General features: G+C 35.2%; 2 protein-coding genes and 1 long non-coding RNA gene across 3 annotated transcripts; 1 reads left to right on the forward strand and 2 right to left on the reverse strand.

Annotated features, from left to right (window-relative positions):
- Window positions 1–343: 343 nt before the first annotated feature.
- On the reverse strand, window positions 344–3207 carry LOC104898922 (exocyst complex component SEC15B). The gene has a single exon (XM_010686049.4). It carries the CDS (start codon window positions 2910–2912, stop codon window positions 495–497), a length of 2418 nt encoding a protein of 805 aa, XP_010684351.1. The 5' UTR covers window positions 2913–3207; the 3' UTR covers window positions 344–494.
- Window positions 3208–13448: 10241 nt separating this feature from the next.
- On the reverse strand, window positions 13449–15808 carry LOC109135593 (uncharacterized). The gene is made up of 2 exons (XR_008970208.1): window positions 14980–15808; window positions 13449–14359 (listed from the first exon to the last, which is right to left on the reverse strand). It is a non-coding gene; the product is annotated as an uncharacterized LOC109135593 (long non-coding RNA).
- A 1180-nt stretch (window positions 15809–16988) lies between these two features.
- On the forward strand, window positions 16989–19505 carry LOC104898921 (60S ribosomal protein L18-2). Its single transcript, XM_010686047.4, has 5 exons — window positions 16989–17146; window positions 17230–17319; window positions 17504–17632; window positions 17743–17925; window positions 19159–19505. Exons 1-5 carry the CDS (start codon window positions 17144–17146, stop codon window positions 19315–19317), a joined length of 564 nt encoding a protein of 187 aa, XP_010684349.1. The 5' UTR covers window positions 16989–17143; the 3' UTR covers window positions 19318–19505.
- The last annotated feature ends 2051 nt before the right edge of the window (window positions 19506–21556 follow it).

Below are 21556 nucleotides of genomic sequence, written 5' to 3' on the forward strand. Positions count from 1 at the left end.
GAAATTGAAACTTGAAAAAAATTTGAGGGGATAATTGGGAGAAAAAAATTTACACTCCAAAAGGAAATTGGAAAGATCAATAATACGGAAGGGAGGTGGTAATTCAAGTATCATAAATTCATAATAGAAGAAAAATGATAATCAAGCTCTTCGTGATTGAGTTTGAGTTGCTTCTGACTAGACATGGTCAATTAAAACCCCTAGAGGAAGTATGCGAAAAGCACGATAACAAACAGCTCTTACATGATAATGTAGTGCCTTAGGAAGTTGAGAAACAGACATAAATCTCTCTATTCTTTCAATGGATGAAATGCATCATATTGAAGGAATCTGGAAAACTACATACAGGATAAAATATCAAATATAATTTTACAAACCAACCAATAATAATTATTGAATTTGCACATGTAGTTAGCAATGAGCAACTATCAAGAAATGGAACCAAGAAAAACCCTCAAAATACGGCAATTGACTACTTACAGTTCTATGTCAGATCAGCTAACTTCCCTTAGCCTTTTTATCAATGCATCCAGAGACTTCCTCTTCGGATTCGGCCTAGCTCCCCTGGTAGCAAAGAAGCTCCTATCTGAAGAATCCCTTAATTTCTCAGTAATGGTCACAACTTTCCTGTAGTCCAAAGCATTGTAAGTCTTTTCCCTAATAACAGGATTTAGGAAGTTCTCCGGATTGTTGCTTAAAAGCAAATTGACTAACTGCCGCGACTCAGCTAGACCTAATTTCAGCTGATTTGCATCAGCTTCGGAGAGACCCGATCCCTGGTTTTCCGCAAATGACTCTAATAACTGAATATCAATGTCGAGCCCGGTGATTGCATTCATATTAAACCTCTTGACTATATCTCCCGCCAAAGCACCCACAATCTTTTCAGATATATGAGACATAACATCCTGCAAAACCCTATTAAGAACATGTGGGGGCAATATCTGTTGAGCTGTGGAAACAAGAGTTTCCAGGAATATGATAACCTCATTCACATATTCATTACCACCTTGAAGAGGTTCATCACCCATCCAATTTACATTTTCGATGAGTGACATGAACCCGTCAATCTTTGCCTTAATCATCCCAGCAAGCATTTCCTCTGCTGCATCACGAGCCTTCTTTAACGGGAACTGCCTCTTTCCCCTGTCTGCCATTCTCAAAGGTATGCCCGAGAGCTGAGCAGCATGCTTAAAGAAGAAATCACAAGCTCGCTCAAACACGGCCATATTGGCAGCAACTTGCATAGCTTGTGAAACACCAAACACAGAAGTCCTTATTAACTTAACTAATACCTCATCAAGGACTTCACTCAACAGTCTATCTAAGTACTTCTTAACCACATCATAAGAATCCAACTGCCCACCATATGACATAAAACTCACAGAATCCTCAACAAAGGATCTCACAATCCGACAGCAATCGGGAACAGTAGTTGAAAACGGAGCTACATAAGGGAATGCCGGGGTTATATCTGAAGTCTGCAACTGAAAAGCTAACACATTCATAGAATACTCGTACTCTTTCTTCATCAACATTTGCTCAAACTTATCAGCTGAAACCGCATCAGTGATCTGCTTACGGCAATCTGACAACAACAGTTCATGATACTTATCCCTATGTTTACTCAACACATCAAGCAAAGCATCCACTGGATAGCCAAACCTCCTCAACGAAACACCAAGCAAACTCACATAATCCTTGATAAGCAACAAATGATTGGCGGTCTGCATTCGCGAAAACTGATCCTCTAACACAGAACACATCTTACTAATTGCCATTTCCCACAAATTCTCAACCTCCCATTTAGAAATCAACCCCCCAGCCGTCCTCAATACCCTGTCCTCAACAATAAAAAACCCTGCAATCTGCGCGAAAAACGTCTGATGCGACTCCAAAAACGGAGTCATCGACGAGACCTGAAAATCCGAAGTCAATTGAAGCTTCCTGGTCTCAAAATAATAATGCTTAAACCGATCCTCCATCCCTAAAGACTGATGAATATGATAAGCTCTGTACAAGGGCGTAAGATCAAACCCTAAACTCCCTCCATTTCCTCTATCATCATTCCCAGAACCAACCATTCCAAGATCTAGATCATCCTCATCATCATCTTCCTCTAACGCGTAAACACAATCTCGTAAACTAAGCCTTGATTGTTCCTCCGCCTGCCTCTGCTTCATCCTCAACTCCTCTTCTCTCTGTCGTGCAGAAGAAGCTTGTCCAATCGCAAACTGTCCTAAATTCCTACTAACAGCTCGAATCTCAACAAGCCAATCACTGAGCTCCAAATTAGTCTTCTTCTCCACATAAACCCTGACTGCGGGGATATGTTTCTCGAGCATATTCCCCAGAGTCAAAGACGGAACCTTGTTCTTATTCAAGTAACATCGCTCAAGTTGATCTATACATCGTAAAGCTAAATAAAGCTGGTCGTTCTTTAAGTGGGAGTTCGCTCGAGCACAAAGCTCGACGATCTGGACACAAAGGACAACCAAGTCCATACACTGATTCAAGTTAGCGTTGACGTTGCGGGTTTCGATGAAGGCGTCGAGGGAAGAGAGGAGTGGTTGAGCGACGGATTGGAGGTGAGAGTTGGAGAGAGAAAGGGAAGATTTAAGGTCGTCAACATCGGAGAGAAGTGAACGGAGGTCGTCGACGGCGAGGATGAAGTCTTGGTAGTGAGCTTTGCAGACTTCTTCGATCTCAGATTCTTTAGAGCGAGAGAAGTATTTGAGGAGGTGGAGGAGAGCGTCAGGTTTACCGGCGACGAAAGCTTTGCGGACGAAGGGGGAGAGGTCTTCGCCGTTGCAGATAGCGGAAGAGAGGAGAAGTTGGTCTTGTTTGTCGCCGTTCGAGGACTGCTCGGAGTCTCCCGGAGGAATTCTCCGGCGTGTTTTGGTGGACTGCATCAGAAAAGATGGGCGGAGATGTAGGGAGGGTTTGGACAGAGAATTTTTTGTCTGAGAGAGAAAATGTGAGGTTGGGGGTGTGGATTGACGGAACTGCCACTGGGGAAGGGAGGAGAATTTGATCCTTTGAGGAGTTGTGTGAGGGTAAGTTAGGGATTTTGAAGGGGTATTATTGAGTTTTTGTTGGATGTGTGTCTTGTGGAGCAGTTGACAACTTTTGACAACGAGGATATGGAGGGTGAACTAATTTGTTTGGGTTTGAATGTTTGATGATGATAGAGACAACGTTGACGTTAAGGATTAGTATCAGCGAGACGTGGTAGTGTCTAGTTGGATTACGTTTTTCTTAGAGTTGATAAGAGCAATGCCACTCTTGAATTAAAAAATACTAACTAAAATAAAATAAAATAAAATAAAAGAATTACCAACAGTTATTATATTTAGGCCTTGTTTGGTTGTATATAGGAAGTTATATTTTCCATGTATTTGAAATTCCTAGGAAGTGTAAAAATTTTTTTGGTTGATAATGGGAAGTAGAACTTCCTATGGGAAGCTCTACTTACCTAGGGTGACCTAGGTAAGTAACTTCCTCCATTTTAGAGGAAGTAGAACTTCCTACGAAGTGCAAATTCCCATGATTTTGCCAACCAAACAACTTCATATACATCTACTTTCTAGGAATTTGCACTTTCCATGATTTGTTTTGTCAACCAAACAAGGCCTTAGAGATCTATCAATTTACATGGATTGTGTAATACTAGAATTTTTTGCACGCGATGCGTGTTTGAATTTTTTTCGAAACAGAAACTCGATTTTCTTCGGCATAAGAGTCCAAATTTGAACATTAGACATACGAAGTATAATTGTTTTAAGTTGCAAAAATTGATTGGTTTAGTTTCTGTCACTTAAGTCTCTCACCATTCTTTTTTTTTTTTTTTACTTTTTAAAGTTAAATTCTATGAACAAAATAGAGATTTCATTGAATTTATCTATGATTTCTGATATTATAATTTTTTAGTTGATTTTTGAATTAAGTACAGTTTTTCATAAATCGTAAAGAAAGTGGACACTTTGATTTCAAGTCAATTTTTTTCATAGGTTGTAATTTGTAAGTGAATTTTTAAGTTTTTGTAAAGTTTCCCCATTTTAGTGATTTGCATAACGTAAATTATGCAATTTTATGATTTTAGTTGACTTGTGAGTGATTGTTATAATTATATTTTTGGTATTTTTGTTTGAAACCCCCTTTAATTTGTAAGTGAAATTGTAATTTAGAATGGGAAGGGGGGCAAAATATGCATTTCAAAAGAAGACACCATTGCTTCCCCCATCCCTTATATTACGTAATATTTTGAAACATTTCTGAAATTGAAAATTTTGTCAAAATATACCTTTTATATATCAACTAGTATTTGGCCCCAGGCCGCAGGTGTTGCTCCGGATTGGTACTGTTTTTCAAACTTGATATGCATTTTTTCTATTTCCATTAAAATATACTAAGGAAAACTCAACATTTAAAAGGTTCAAATATAATATAATAATGGTGACACTTAAAGCATGATTAAAAATTGGTTGAGATGGTAACTGTGTCATCTATAATATCAAGAGGTCACAATAATCTTTTATATTTTTTTAGAACCTTAAGACCTTAAGAGCTTGTTTATATTTTCATTCAATTACCCAATGTCCCCATTTTCAAATAATATTAGAAAATATCTGGTTAAACTTTATATCCCAAATTTATTATCCCATTTTACTATTCTACCAAAAAAATTCCATTTTTTCTACCAAATTATCCCATTTTAATATTCTACCAAATAATATCTCAAATTCTCTTAACCCTATACTAAACTACAACATATGAGCTCGTAATCAGATATGAAATTCATTCTTATTGAAATATCCCAAAACATATTAAAGAAGAAATTGGTAGAATAAAAAATCTGTGATTATAATAAATTATACAAAAAATCAAAATTTAGTGAAATTACATAAAGATTACACAAAAAAAAAAAAAATCTGGAATTTTCTTCACCAAGAATCTGCTGGCTGTAGTTGGCTTGCCCCTCCTCTGAACTTGGTTATGCATCTCTTAATTTCTCTGATTTTTTGTCGGCTCTTCAAGGCATGTAGCAAATTAACAATGACTTTGTATAAGCTTTTTATCTGATTTTATACATCAATTCTCCATAATGGTTAAATCAAGCAATCACCAATTGAATTTGGTGTGAATTAATTCACACTTGAGTTATAACCAAAAAAATTCAGAAAAATGGAAGTGAATTCAAGATTAAAAAAAACTTTGAAAACGGGTGAATTATTGAGTCTTTCTTGCTGAAATAAGTCCATACTGGCATCAAAAATCGGCAAATATTACCATTAGTTAGACAATAGATGTAATTCTAGTCAATAAATTAACAAAAACAAAAACAAAATTACACAAAAATCAATAAATCTGGAGGAAGAAATTGAACGATATTACACAAAAATAAAATTAATCAACACAAAAATTAATTCATGGGTGGTGCCGTTGGTGTTTTTGGGTGAGGAGGTGAGAGAAATTGCATACCACTAACAAAAACATTACTCACAACGAAAAAAAGAAATTGATGCCTCTGTTATACTAAATTAATTCTTCATAAAACTACAACAATCTGAATCAAGTGAATGAAGTTAAAGTAAGGATAAAAAAATGTTCAGAAATTGAAATAAGTTAAGAATATATATATATATAAACTAACTTATCAAAGAGAAACAAAATTGAAATGAGTAATGACAAAAATAATTCAAGGGAAAAATCACAATATTATACATTTGACGGATCTAACAAAAACAACTACAAAAATCAAAATCGCAAATCATTCAAGAATTAAAATCGTAGTTGAATGACGGCGAAGACGAGAGGGTATTGGTGCGAAAATACAGCGTCTTTAGGTTGAGATGAACATGGTATCTGAGTCTTCGACGAAGATGGTGGTTGAGTCTTTGACGAGCGACGAGCGATGATGAGAGGTTGTGGAGTGTCTTCGAGGAGGAACGAGGGAGGATGAGGGTGGTGGTTGAGTCTTCAACGAGCGACTGAGTTAGGTGGTTGAGAGTGTGGCGAGAGAGGAGTCAGTGGTTGAGGGGATGGTAGGCTGAGGAGCGAGAATGAGAGAAGGAAGTTGAGGTAGGCGGTAAGGCGGGTGAGAGAGATGGAGATTAGGGTTTTAGAGAGGAGAGATGGAAGAGAGACTAGGAAAATGGGAATGGGTTTGAGAGATTGATGGTTAGATTTTGATCCTTCTTACTTCATAAAAAAAGTTGTTACTAGATAAGATTAATGAATGTATCAATATAGATTACAAACTAATTAAAGATAATAATATACAATTTTAGCCAATAGTCTTCATGTGAAATGCATTTCAAAACTATTAACATGTATTTGAATTGAAACAAGTTATCTGACGAGATCAATGAATGTATCATTTTAAGTCGATAATCTAAGTCAATATAACACTACATATAAGTTCACTTAAATAAATATAATCATACTATTATCTATTTGAGTTACAGACTGATAGTTGTATAAGTAACACTATAAGATCTAATTAAAGATTAGAAACTCAATTCATAACTCAAGTTAAATAATAATAATAATAATAATAATAATAATAATAATTATTATTATTATTATTATTATTATTATAATGAGAATTATAATAATAATGGTTATATTATGCTAATAAATAAATGATAGTTATACTTAAAAACTAATCATAATAATTTTAATAAAAATAACCAAAATTTCAAATTACAATAAAATAATTAACTAATAATTAAAGTTAGTAAAAATTACTAAACCAAGACAATAATTAATAAGATTATCTCTATTGTATATGGGAAGAGAGAGGGGACACCAAAATAATGAAAGCTTCATTTTACCCTTACTACATAAATCAAAATACATATGATCTATATCCCATAAAAAAATACCAAAAAACAGAAAAAGAAAAAAGAAAAGAAAAGAAATGAAAATACACAACATAACTGACTCCTTAATATCACAAAAAAAAAACAAGAAAAAAAAAACACAATAAAAAAACAAACATGTAATGCTAAACATATAACCCCCAATAAAATCCCTAAATAAAGGGGAAAAAACTGCTTAATTTTAGAAAAAAAAAACATAAAAAAGGAAAAAAAAAACAACCAAATATCAGCGTGAGAGTGTTACTCAAAATATACAATATCCACCTCCATTTGCTTATTTAAATAAAAATCCCTAATTATGTGGAGAACATAACTGCAACAATAATTATTTTTTTTAAAACAAAACGCAAACTCACAGTTTTCATAGATTATCTCTAATTCCTACTTCACAATCATACTCCCACTTCTATTCAAACTGCACCTAAATTCTTCTGAGTTCAAGATCTTCTACCTTCCATTATCTACAAACAAAAACAAAAAAATTATAAACTCAAACAGGAGCAAAAATCAATCCACGAAATTATCGTGCATCGCATCAATGTAATCCAGCCAAACCAAGAAGAGCAAAAAGCAAACCACGAAATCAAATTCAAAGGGTAATTCTTACTTCCTAATTTTTTATATTATGTATCCCCGTGTATCAAAATCGTAACAACAACAAAACTCAACCAAGAAATATATCCTATTAGTTTGTTGCTGCTTCAACCATTGAACATAGAAATCGCAAATACGGTTACTAACAGTTTTCAAAACTTATCATTAGAGTTAGAGAATTTATAAATGATTTTTATTACAAATTGTTACTAGATGAAATTATACAATTTATTTAACTTTGATAATGATTTATGTTTATTTATAGTTGTATGATTTGCCGATGTAAAAAAAAAGATAATGACTTAGCACGCATAGAGTGCATATAAGACCATATAATATTAGAACACATGAAGAGTCGTTCTACTCCTTTACTCATTAGAGTGGTTTTACGAAGTTGATTAGTCAAAATAATAGTTGACTAAGAGCATATACTAAACATCACTGTAAACAATATAGTGTTTTTATTAGTTTTTCGTTTTCATCCACATATTTATCTCACACACACACACACACACACACACACACACACACACACACACACACACACACACACACACACACACATGTATGAATATGTCGATTTTAATAATTTTCATAATATGATTCCATAACAAAATCAAAATGACACGATCAGGAGTTAACCGAAGTTGAATTGACGTTCAATAGCGAAAGGACCCGATGATTCGCAATAATCGAACTAAGGTCATTAGTGATTCAACCCAAGTACACTTGACTCCACCCAAGCGTACATGAAATCCAAATACGACCTGCGCAAACCAGGGTAAAAAATATCCACGGGTGATCATACTCGGGGACGGATCGGATACTTGTAAATGGAACGCTCAGACCTGTCCAACACCCGGCAATCCCATGATTCATATGTGATCGACCCAATTGAACAAAACCTGACCAATCATGACCTGCGGCATTGACTGTCAGAATTCTGACCTGTCCGACATGACTTGTAAATGGAACGCTCAGACCTGTCCGACACCCGGCAATCCCATGATTCATATGTGATCGACCCCGTTGAACAAAACCTGACCGATCATGACCTGCGACATTGACTGTCAGAATTCTGGCCTGTCTGGGCGACCTGGTTCGCCATTGATATACCCACAACCTGTTTTGACACCACTAGGTGAGGGTTGAAATTGTCTCCCATGTAGATTTTAATGGTGCTTCCCTCGTAATCATTACACTTAAAATTCATTTCACTACCTCCACTTATGAAAGACTACCAAATGGGTTGTAAATGTAAATCTTTTTGCGAAAAACAACCTTGACCTTCTTTCAGGTTGAACAACCGAGTTCCGGCATTGATTCACTTAAATGACTCACGTGCAAGGTACGTGATTTACTTTTTTTAGCCATTTCCTTCCATTTGTTCTCCCTTAACAACTCCCTCTTTGTCTTTTTCTTTCTCTCTCTCTCTATTTCCTCACTTACTAATTGTAGACACATAATCATGGATCCAACGATGAAACATACTACAGTGTTAGTTGGAGCAATCCAACGGAAGAGTAATCTAAAGAACCACTCCAAAATTGTGTTTCGAAATGATATTCTAAAGCCCATTTGATTATTTATGATGATCAATTGTATTTTAAGCCCATAATATTTATTATTCTAATAAATATTTGGAAAAATTGACAAAAATAAGCCAATCTTTAACCGATTCGCCATATTTAAGTCAACCTTTTGAAAATCCAGAGATAATACAAGCTTTACATCATTTAAGCCAAATTTAGGTTGATCTAAAAGTTAACCTGCTAACCCAAGTAAACAATAGGTTAATGTTTAATTATGATTTTGATTATGATTAATTCACCCAACTTCACCACGAACCACCATTAACCCAACCGGCCAACCCCACCACCAACCACCGCTAACCCGCCCCCACCAGCATCACCACCACTAACCGGCACCACCAGCACCGAACCCTACCCACTACCACCGACTCGACCCCACCACCAATGTCAACCCAGCCCCACCGATATTGAATCCAGCCAAGCCCTGTCAACCTAGTCCCACCACCACTGTCAACCATCCCAAAACTACCCAAACCCCAAAAGCACCATATCCACCGAAATCCTAAACCACCCCCAGCCTAAAACCACCCTAAACCAAAAACCCAAACCTGAAACCCGCCAAACAAAGCCCGAAACCACCCAAATCCCGAATCCACAATACCCACCAAAAACCCTAGCCCAAAACCACTATTTTCCACCCGCAAAAACCATTGTGCCAAAATCACAATCAATCAATTGGCAGTGCTGGTGGTGGTTGTGGTAGAGGAGAGAGAAGGAATTGATGGTTGTGGTTGGTGGTGGTGCCGAGAAACCCAAATCCCCAATCAAGGGAGAAGGCAGTGAGGGAAGAGATTAGAAGTGGTGATGCCAAATGCAGTGGAAGGAGGAGAGAGAAGGGGGAGGAGATTAGATAAAGAGGGAGGAGATTAATTAAAGAAAAAAAGGAAAAAAAATCAAAAACATTTTTAACCTATTGCGAACAAGTAACCGGTAATCTGACCTAATTTTGGCTTAAATGATGTAAAGCTTGTATTATCTCTGGATTTTCAAAAGGTTGACTTAAATGAGGCAAATCGGGTAAAGGTTGGCTAATTTTTGTCAATTTTTCCTAAATATTTTTCATAAACATTTATATTATCTTTGATAAATAAATCAGATTTTTAATCCGTAAAAATCAATCTCGAGAATTTTAGGGATAAAAAAGTTATCTTCGAAAGACGCGTAGAATCAAAAACAAATATTTCATAATATGCGCCAGACGCGGGGGCTGCGCTCAGCACGCCACGTGCGTCCAGCACATTGGCCATATTGCGTTACGCGCGCCAATGGGCGCCTGACATGTCGATTTGTGACTCACATAGAGTCTTGTGTGAGACGCAACTTTCCTTTCTATCTTTTCAAAAACCGTTTACACATGTGCATTTCTGATTGGGCTGGCTGCACATCGCCCACATTTTATTTTTGTTAATCAAGACCTAAAGAATTGTTCTAACATTAATCAGATTAATGTGGACAGCTATAAATTGATTGCATAATAACATATCACTAAAATTAGTCTTTTTATGTGTTTTCGGAACCAATCGAGATTAAATATTTTTAGGGTGTATAAAAATTTTATGATTATTCTTTCGCATAAAATCTGTAATGAATCGTTATTTAGTAGAGGCCAGCAATGGGCAATATGGTTCATTATGACTATATTGTACCCTCACCCCCGAACTCAATCTTTGGTTTATTTTGACCATTTATGGAGTGATGGCGAGGAAATCTACATTGGATAAGTTCTTATTTTGTCCCTATGGTTTCCTAATATCCAATTAGGTTTATGATTCTTCCCATAAAGAATTGTTGGCGACTTCAAAATGTTTTCAATACAAAAACCTTTACAGTTGGGTAGTCAAATCAAATACGTGCTCTAACCACGTAGGCGAAATATAAAAATACGCCTACACTAACCATTTTCTCCATTTCTCCTCTGAATTTTTTTCATCTGCCTGCTATTTAAGTGTTCATCCACTCAATTACAGTGAAACCTTTGTAGGCATGATGCTTTTATGGGGTTTTCTATTTCATACCCTTGTGTTTCTTCAATTTATATGATGTACTCCAACTTTTTTGAAATTCCACATGATACCCTCTAACTTACCTTTTTTGATGCATAATACCTCTACTACTAATTATAGGTCATTATTTAAGTTTACCTTTTATAATTTAGTGGAACTAATCTAATTTGTAAATATTCCTCCAAGGGTTAAACTATGTACTACCTCCGTTTCATATTAGATGCTACACTTTCTATAATGGTAGATGTCACACTTTCTTTTTTGGAAAATAAATCCTCTCTATCTCTCTTTTATCACATGGATCCCCATGTTTCTTTCTCTCTATCTCTCTACTCTCCAAAAATTGCCTAGTAGTCCGTATTTTGGAAAGTGTAGCATATAATATGAAGCGGAGGTAGTAAAAGTTAAATTAGTTCCACTAAATTTAAAAAAATAACGAAATTAACAATGTATAAATAGTGCTAGGGGTGTTGTGGATAAAAAAATAGTTTTGGGGTATTGTATAGAATTAAAAAAATGTTGGCATACAATGTAGAAACTGAAAACACACAAGAATATAACATACAAAAACCCTAGTTTTATCAAATTCCGCATCATTTATTAATTGACCTTTCTAAAGTCACATGTCGACTTTATTAATACATGAGTATCAATTAATTAATTTAAGCTTGTTAATTTAATATTGGTCAAGGTCCCATTAAATGAAAATTGGGATCTTAAGAGTGTTTATGTTCATGAGGCCCAAATGGCAGGGTAAATGGAAACCCTAGTTTCACAAATCTATATAAATAAAATCATCCTCTTCATTTGTCTGGGAGAAAAATTAAAGACAAAAAAAGGAGTGATCTGCTTTAGAGTCCCGAGATACTCTCTAAATCTGTCCATCCAAATCAAGTCACTCAACCTCGAACAAGAACAACAAGTATCAAAGCCGTTCCATTCTAAATGTCCAAACTTGAAGAAGATCAAGCCTGGAGGCCCTCATTCAAGAAAATCAAGCCATATTGCAAGATTGTAAAATCCAAACTCCTGATATACAAAATTAAAATTTTTGGAGTTCGAATTAGTAGATATACATTATATGATTATATTATTATTTATCTCTGCATGTTATTTATTTAGTATCATGTTAGGAATGCTTAGGTATTAGTATGTAGTACTCTGCTTTGCTGATTACGTGCTTTGTTTGTGATTGTTGATCATGGCTTTGCCTTATTGATCCTGTGATGACCCATTTTGGTGAACATATTCTTTAAAACATTGACATTACGGGTTTGCAGATGATGCATCATTAGGAACCTGGAAATGGAGAGAATGTATAATCTAGTATATTTTATTTTCTGCATTAGTAGAAACGTACTTTAATAAGTTTGTTTGAATAGACATATTTAGAGTGTTTGATTTTAAAGCACTTAATTATTTATCTATTTATGATAATAAAGTATGAAATTTAGTTGTATGTTTTCCGCTACAAAATTCTGAATAAGCCGATATGTTATCACGCGGGCGATAATGCTTTGGTAATTCTCTATGTTTTATATTAAAAAGGTATTGCTGAAGATAGAGAATAATTGGGGTGTTACAGTCCCTCTAATTTCTTCCCTCTTCCTCATGGCCATTCAATCTCTTATTCTTGCTACCCCCCTCTTTTCTACCCCTCCAGATCAAGATTCCTTCTTTTGGAAGCATTCTCGATCAGGCATCTTCTCTATCAAATCGGCTTATTTCAACTCTCTCCCTACTCTTCCGACCCCATCCTTTCCTTGGAATCGTCTTCGGAAAATCCAATCCCCTCTCAAATTCAAGATGCTTCTATGGAATCTTGCTCATGAAATTTTGCCAGTGGGTTCTATCCTTCATTCTACGATTCCGTCCTTCTCTTCTACTTGTATCCGCTGCCTCCATGTTAGTGAGACTCACCTCCATATTTTCAGGGATTGTCCTAACTCTGTCATGCTTTGGACTAAAATTCTCTAGTCTACCAATTTATCTTTGAATTTTGATCTTTTTCAGTTCAGAAATTTACCTTGGCGAGATTGGCTTCTCTATCAGTTCAAATTTTCTAGTTCTTGGTTGACAACCTACATTTAGCATCTATGGCGTTGTCGCAATAAACCTGTCTTTGAGGGATCTATGCTAAACTCTAAGACTATGATTAAGCTTTTTTGGTATGAACTTGGTAGCACTAACCTTGTCTTTCAGAATTCTCCATTGATTGTACCTCCTCCATGTAACGCCCCGACTACTAATTCACTATTTAAGATAATCTAATTAGCAGCGGAATACCTATTTAGTCGAGGCATTACTGCCGCACCTTCGGTTAGGAAGGTGCAAGGCTACAATCATATAACATAGTCAAACATTTAGAGATATAATAGTGATAACTTAGACATCTTATATTATATTAAAGTAGACAACGTTAACGTTACCTGACATAACAACGATAACTTATATTAAAGTATATGGTCTTACATTCTAGTTAAGTTAACCTTACAAGTTAGTAGCACTATTACTAGATGATTTAATAAGGTGGTAATCCTTGCCACTACGCAGTCCCATCGTCCAGCAGTACCTAAAACATAAATACAAAACGTTATGAGCCGAGGCTCAGTAACAAACTACCCTAGCAACGTAAACTCATTTCAATTCATTTTATTTACAAAACAGGGAGAAAGAATAATTCAAACATTTATGAAAACAATATTCAATCAATTCACTTTAATATTCCATGATTCAATTTCATCAATTTTTACTCTGGTTGATGCACATCAGTTAGTGCTGGGACGTCTCCCAGTATGTGTATGCACCACTGCGCAAGGGCCTTGGCCCCGGGCATTACCCTACACCAGTAAACAGTAGTGGGCCAGTGCCCCAGTAAACAGTAGCGGGGCAGTGCCCCAGTAAATAGTACGGTATGGCACGACCTTCAGTTAGTCAGTAGGTACAACCAACCAGTTCTTTCACTTTACTTTATCATGTTACGTTTCTTTTATTTTAACAATGATCAGTGTATTACAGTAACTTCCATCAATATTTCATAAACAATATCATTTCCAGTGATCAGTATACCTCTGTATCTCAGTATCTTTCAGTCTTTTAGAATTATATAAATCTCAGGATACGTAATCAAAAAAAACCATCATCGCAGTAGCATATTATAAAAAAAAACGCATTTCAAAGGAATTGCGGGTACCAGCATCAGTTGTTACCTTGATTGCAGAATAATAATAATAATCCTCTTCTTATGTCCTTGATATCGTCCTTACCGAGCTCCGAGGAACGAGTTCTTTTAAGTTTCAAAACGAGTATTTTTATAAGTTAGAAATTAGTAGAACATATTAGTAGAAGTGTTCTTTAAGTATGATTCTTAGTTTACAATATTGATTATATAAGTTATATAGTCTAACTTATTTAGCGATTACGTAATATATTGAAGTTATAATAGTTTATCCACAACCTTTATACTTATCTCATGATAATCGATAGATATTACTTAGAAATCAAATTAAAAGTATTATCCATATTTTAGTCATATTATTATGTTATGAAAGCTTAGAATTTAATAGTTGTACTCATATAAGTGAGTTAGTTATTAAAATTATAAGTGTTATAACTTTTAAACTAAATTAAGAATATATGTTAAAATATGTTATAACTTAAATAACATGAGACTTGATAACCTATAATTTATAAGTGGTTTTTGGTTTAACTATTTACTACATGAGTATATTAATCTTGGTATTACTTAGCAATTAGAAATATGTTACATGGGAGTATATCATGTAAATCTTCAAAGAAATAAGTGATTTAGTAATATGAGCAACATTATAAAGTGGGTCATTTAAATATACCTACATATGCATTTATAAAAGGTTGAGAAACAAATCTCACAAACATAAAACTTACCCAGAATAAGGAAAACTGATTTTCCTTCACAACACACACTCACGCACAAGGAAAGAAGCAGGGGATGAAAGATGTGGGTCCTTGAACCGCGACGGAGGGCCTGCGGTGGCCGGAAACTCGCGGCAGCGAAGGGCGGAAGGGGGGCGGCGGCAGAGAAGGCGAGTGATGATGTGTGGTGAAGCGGTGGTGTCGCGCAGAGGAGAGAGAAAGTGGGGCGAGAGAGGGATGGCGGGGGAGGAAGAGCAACGAGGAAGGAGGGGAAGTGGTGGGTGCTGGCTGGGCGACGGCGTTCCGCGGTGGAGGAGAGGTCGGCAGGTGGGTGGGGCAGTATGACGGTGGCGGCGGGCGACAGGGAGGAATTCAGGTGGTGGTGCGCGGTGGTCGAACAGAGGGAAAACAGAGAAGTGAAGAAATTGAAATTTTGATTCCAAATTCTTTTAGTTGATGTAAATTTCTGAATTATTGTTGTTGATTTTGTGATTGAAAACTCAACCATTCTTCCCTATTTATAGAGAAATCCTCATCTCAGTAGATGATTTTCAGAATTTTAAATTACCAAGACCATTTGAGTCCATGGAATTCAAGAAATCAAGTGGCTAAATTCAGGGGTTTTGAGAAAAACCGCTGGATTAAGGGTGGTTGAGAGAGTGAAATCTCAATTAAGTTTACTGAGATAGTTTTTGACTTTGTTGAGCAATCTCCATTCTTGTCCTTCCACGTATGGATGAGGAAGAAGATGGAGTTATTGCTTTTCTTTTACTTTGTGTTTTAATTTTCTGATTTTTGGAGAAGAATAGTGCTAGGCCTTTTTGTTTTGTTTGGGCTTCAAAGGATTTGGGCATTGGGTCCATCAGAATTTTTGCTAACCTTAAGTCTTACATCATTTACAATATTGGTGTTATGGTTTAGTAAATTAATTTATGAACTTCATTATCCCAAAACTATTAAACAAAAATAACTTAGAAATTAACTTAGTGACTTTTAATTACTAAATTTGGATCGTTTTTAGTTGGATAATTACGATTAGTTATTAATTAATTAAAAGTAAAACTTAGGATATTACACTCCAGCCACTACTCCTCCCCCAATTGGTTATATTAAGCTCAATATTGATGGAGCCTGGAAGACTGTTGATTGTGCTGGTGGTGGATGTGTTTTTCGAAAAGCTGATAGCTCTTGGTGTGTGGGGTTCTCTGTAAAGTTCTTTGCTTCTTATCCTCTTGCTGCAGAACTCGTGGCTTTAAAGGAAGGATTGACAATGGCTCAAGATTTTAAACTGATGCTTTCGAGCTAAAGTACATGCTCACTAATGTGGAAAACTTCCAGAACAGTGATCTTGCTAATCTTATCCGAGATATTAGCACCATCCTTAATGAGAATGCTTGCAACTCCATTATGCATCCTAAACGTTCTGCTAATTCCCTGGCCCATCCTATCTCTCAAGAAGGGGCTCACCTGACTACTTATTTCACTTGCCCGGAATTTGCTGCTGGGGTTTATCATGGAGACTTGGAAAGAAACTCTACCGCCACTCCCTCATCGATCTAGCTTTCTCATGCTGTTTCTTGATGCTATAACTTCTATATCTGCTCTTATGGCCTATACTTGGATTTATTCTCTCGTTGTAACTTTTAATTTGGGTTGTTTCTGGACTTTCGCCTTTTCCTGTGGCCCATTTTGTTTGTTTTATGTTCGCCCATGAAGGCTACTGTATTTTGTAATGGGCTAATGACTCCTATGGTTATGAATCCCTTATAGTAAATATATATTTCTACACTTTCTGCTAAAAAAATAATAATTGCTGAATTCTCTTTTAATTATTTTTTTATTCAGGTAAGTATTATTTTCAAATATGATGAAACAATAATGTAGAGAGGGTTTCCAACTAATTAAGCTTAGCTTTCAAAAATGCACCAATTGCCCAAATGTTGAAATCATTCAAGTCCAAGTCTACCATCCAAGCTTACCCATTAAATCAAATAGATAACACTAAACCCATTTACAGCCCAACACAACAATATCCATGGATCCAAACCTACAGCAGCCAAGCCAGGACTGCTAAAGAATATAAAAGGGTAAAAACCCTAGTTTCTTTTCCTTTCTTTGCTATAGCTTCAGCCGATACTACCATACCGGATCATCTTCAGCTCCCCGCTGCAAAACCATGGTAACTTTCTCTTTCCTCCCCCATTTCTATCTTCTATCTCTCTCTTCTTTTACTCCATTATACCTTAATGTTGCTTGTTGCAGGGTATCGATTTGAAGGCTGGTGGCAAAAGCAAGAAAACCAAGCGCACTGCGCCCAAATCTAACGATGTTTACCTAAAGTTACTCGTCAAGGTCCAATCTTTTTCCTTAAATTTGTTATGAAAAATTTCATTTTCTGAAGTTAGATGTGAAATTAAATGGTGGGTTTTAGCTCTACCGTTAAATTTTCAAATACCCAGTTTGATTTTATGTTAAAATTTGTTTTTTTTTTAAATGTTATACGTAATATTAAATTGTGGGTATTTCTGGGTTTCAGCTCTACCGTTTCCTTGTTAGAAGAACTGGTAGCAAGTTCAATGCTGTGGTTCTTAAGAGGCTTTTTATGAGCAAGATTAACAAGGCTCCACTTTCTCTCTCTAGGCTTGTTAAGTACATGGAGGGCAAGGTAATTTTTTGTGGTTTTTTTTTTAAAATGGACTTGTTTTTGTTTTATGTTGTTTTGATTGAATTGATTTGGTTCGGGTGGTTGTTTGAATGAAATGTTGGATTCTATAGGATGGAAGGATTGCTGTTTTGGTGGGAACTATTACAGATGATATTAGGGTTTATGAAGTGCCTACGATGAAGGTTTGTGCTTTGAGGTTTACTGAAACCGCCAGGGCTCGTATCGAGAAGGCCGGTGGCGAGTGTATCACTTTTGATCAGTTGGCTTTGAGAGCTCCTCTTGGACAGAACACGGTAATTGTTTGATTCTATGTTTTAGAAGTATGTGTTCTTTTTGTGCCAATGTGCTTATATATGTGTTCGGACTTTGGATGTTGGCATTTGATGGTATATGTTTGGCTCTGACTACAATGAGTGCTTGATGCAATTGATGAATTTTTCATAGATGTGGAACTTTAATATGTTAAATCTCTTTTATTTGCTGGATTGCTTAGCGTTGCCACTGGCCCACCAGGTTGCTTCCTGACCTTCAGTAATGGTGACTGAGTATTTAGATGCAGACTGAACATCATCAATGTTTTCTTGATTTCTAAGTTGTAATGACAATGGTATGGAGTACATTCTCGACATCATTTAGGGTAACTATGTCACTGGTTTATAGTGATCCTTGAAGTACTCATCCTGTGGGTGAGAATGGTATGATCAAGATAGCTCTTAGCCTGCTACCTAAAAAAGTATGGAATCAGATTTTTGAATCAAAAACACTATGACTACATCTTACTGTACAAAGCTCGATCATACCCCTTGGCTAACCTTTATAAAAATATAGGCTTTTCCTTTTTTTTTTATAATTGGTTTAACTCTGATAGTTTACTGCCTTAGTTCAATACTATTTTCAATATGCACATTCCAGAGGCTTGTCAAGTCATGTGCATCTACAACTTTTGTTTACTTTGACTTCATGCGTCTTTTCAGTTCGAGAATTTTTACAGCATTGGAAGTTTTTACTGCATTTTCAAAATGTGTAATAGCACGTCCTTCTGTGAGTGCACTGGAAACACCTCTCTCACTGAGAGGATTACAGTTTTCGGGCTGCCAAATTCATCCATCCTTCAGATAAAAATTAATTGCAATTTTCATAATAGTATGCTATTTGTCTTGAAAGACTGCCCTGTTTGTTGTGCGATCTTTGCCTATTTGTCGATTGAATATTTTCATTTTATTTTATTGGCCTAAATGATAATATGAAATGCATTGCAACATTTTCAGCCAAGAATTTCAGTAAAATTTGAATATTTTTCTCCCAAATCTTTGTTCAAGTTTCCTTTGTGAAGAGCTGAAATGCTCCCTATTTCTTCATTCAATGCTCTATACAATCGAGTATTTGAGCTGTACAAACATGGGTTATATGTGAGATTCATACATGATTGAACTCTTTGCTTTTTCTCTGTTTTTTAGCTGCAAATTTTGATTATGAGATTGATAACTTATCTTGAAAAAAATGAGTAAATTTATGTACTGCTGCAGGTTCTTCTTAGGGGTCCTAAGAATGCTAGAGAGGCTGTCAAGCACTTTGGCAAGGCTCCTGGTGTTCCTCACAGTCACACCAAGCCTTATGTCCGAGCTAATGGCAGAAAATTCGAAAGAGCCAGAGGTAGACGTAACAGCCGTGGTTACAGAGTTTAAGCTTGAATTGCGGATAGAAGAGTTTCAGTGTTTATTGCTCAAGACTTTTGTCAATCAATGTGTTACCATTTGGTTTTGTGTTTCAAATATCTTTCTTATATGTTGGGTTAGCAAACAGAATGTTAGTTATAGCAAGATTGTCCCGACTACTATTTTTGTCATCACTTATGGAGGTAAATTTTGTTGAAGAGATTGTTATCAACTTGTGACTTTATTTGCTTTCTCTGAAAATGGTTTGATTTTGCTTGCTCTAGTTTGTTGAGATAGCTTTTCCAAATGATTGGTTTATCATCGAACAATTTTCTGACTAATCCAACCTACCATGCTTTTCTTGTGGTAGAACAAGATCGGATTTGTACGAACATTAGATTTGAAATGTTTTTACGTCTCAATATGAATTTTGATCTGATCATTTAAATCATTAAACTAGCATGCGTATCAACTTCAGATGTTGATTTTTTTTTGGAAATGTACAATGTATGATCTTATTTGAAGCAAGCGAAAATTCTAAGCAAGCGATATAACAAGTATCATGTAATGCACTATAACAAGTATCATGTAATGCACTGCTGTGTACTTCATTGTATGATCTCATTTAAGTGGCATGGATCTGGAAAATAAAAATTGTTTTTACTTCATGTTTTTACTAAGAATTTTTGAGTTTAATGGTATGGCTTTTTATCTCTTACATGGGAGATTAAGTTTATATTTGGTGGAAGCAAATTTCAGGGGGAGGTTGGGATTCTTGTTGGGCCTTTGGGTGGATTATCCTGTGCAAGGTCAATTCAAAGGAAATTATATTGATGTGTACTATGTAATATGATTTTATATATTTAATTTGGTACAAATTAATGATGAATAAATAGTAAACATTAGATATGAAGTTATGAATAATTTTACATATTGTAAGGTACTTTCTCTTTTTTTTTTTTTTTTTTTTTTTTCTTTTTCACTTGGAATTTTGACACTATTCATGTTTAGAAAGAATCTTCTCAAATGTTCTCAATTTATAAGAAAAAAACGTAGTCATGTCTCATGTGGGGTCTTGTTTGATTCGTCTCAATTAATACTTTATTAGTATTCAATTGTTATAATTTTTACTAATATATAATGAAAGATATTTAAGTTTAAAAACGTGTATTGGAAGACGCGCACAAAAAAGTGAGAATGATAAAAAAACAGAGGGAGTATGATAATTAATATGTCCTACGTGAACAGTGAATCGTAATTTAGTTCAAACTAATGAAGGGTAAATAGTAAACATTAGATCTAAAATTTTGAACAATTTCATACAGTGATCAATTTCTAAATACAGGAGGGCTCTTGTGAGAACACATCCTCTATGTGAGAACACTTTTTTATGTGAGAACAAATCTGGACCTTTATATTTAATCTAATCTAACTATTCTAAATACACTTATGAGTAATGACATTTTTGTAATATAGGTTTACCCTAACTAACCTTCTTCCCCCCCACAAACTTTCACGTCATTTTTTTCTCTCGCTCTCTAAGTTTTGCACAACTTTCTCTCTCCTCTATGGCGTCATTCATGGAGTAATTTGTCAAAGTTTTAGTTCGGTTTTTTGCGGATTCCACAGTATTCTTTCCATCATTCAACAATTATTATTCGAAATTTTTAATTTGATATTCTTCACTTGCATATTTTTGTTCGTTTTTTTTTCTTATTTCAATGGCGTTTTTTGTTCGATTTGTTTAAATTTTGTTCGATTTTTGTCCGATTCAGAAAAGCTTAACGAAGAGAGAAAGAAGTTCTTTACTTCAAAGACAATTTAAAAGTAGTTTCTAGCTTTGAGTGAAAGTGGGTTGCTTACTATGATACAACAGAGGGTCACTATAATAAATAAATACTTTACTTCAAAGACAAATTAGTGGTTTCTAGCTTTGAATGAAAGTGTGTTGGTTACTATGATACAACAGAGGATCATTATGATATGGAAATAGTAAATATAATTTTTTATTGACTAATTTCTTTAAACATGTGATAGATGTGTTATTATGATATAACACATGGTCACTATGATATTTTCTCATAGTTTTGCAGGCTTAGTTGCTCAATGTCATTTTCTTGATTCTCTTGATAACCTACGGATGAGATTCATTTTCACATAAAAAGGTGTTCTCATATTCTCAACGGATCCCAACTTATATATATATATATATGTAACTGTAATCCCCACAATTTTAAAGAATTTTCATAAATATATTAAGATATTTATG

This window comes from Beta vulgaris, chromosome 7 (assembly GCF_026745355.1).
Source record: "Beta vulgaris subsp. vulgaris cultivar EL10 chromosome 7, EL10.2, whole genome shotgun sequence".
In the NCBI taxonomy this organism is placed as follows: Eukaryota; Viridiplantae; Streptophyta; class Magnoliopsida; order Caryophyllales; family Amaranthaceae; genus Beta; species Beta vulgaris.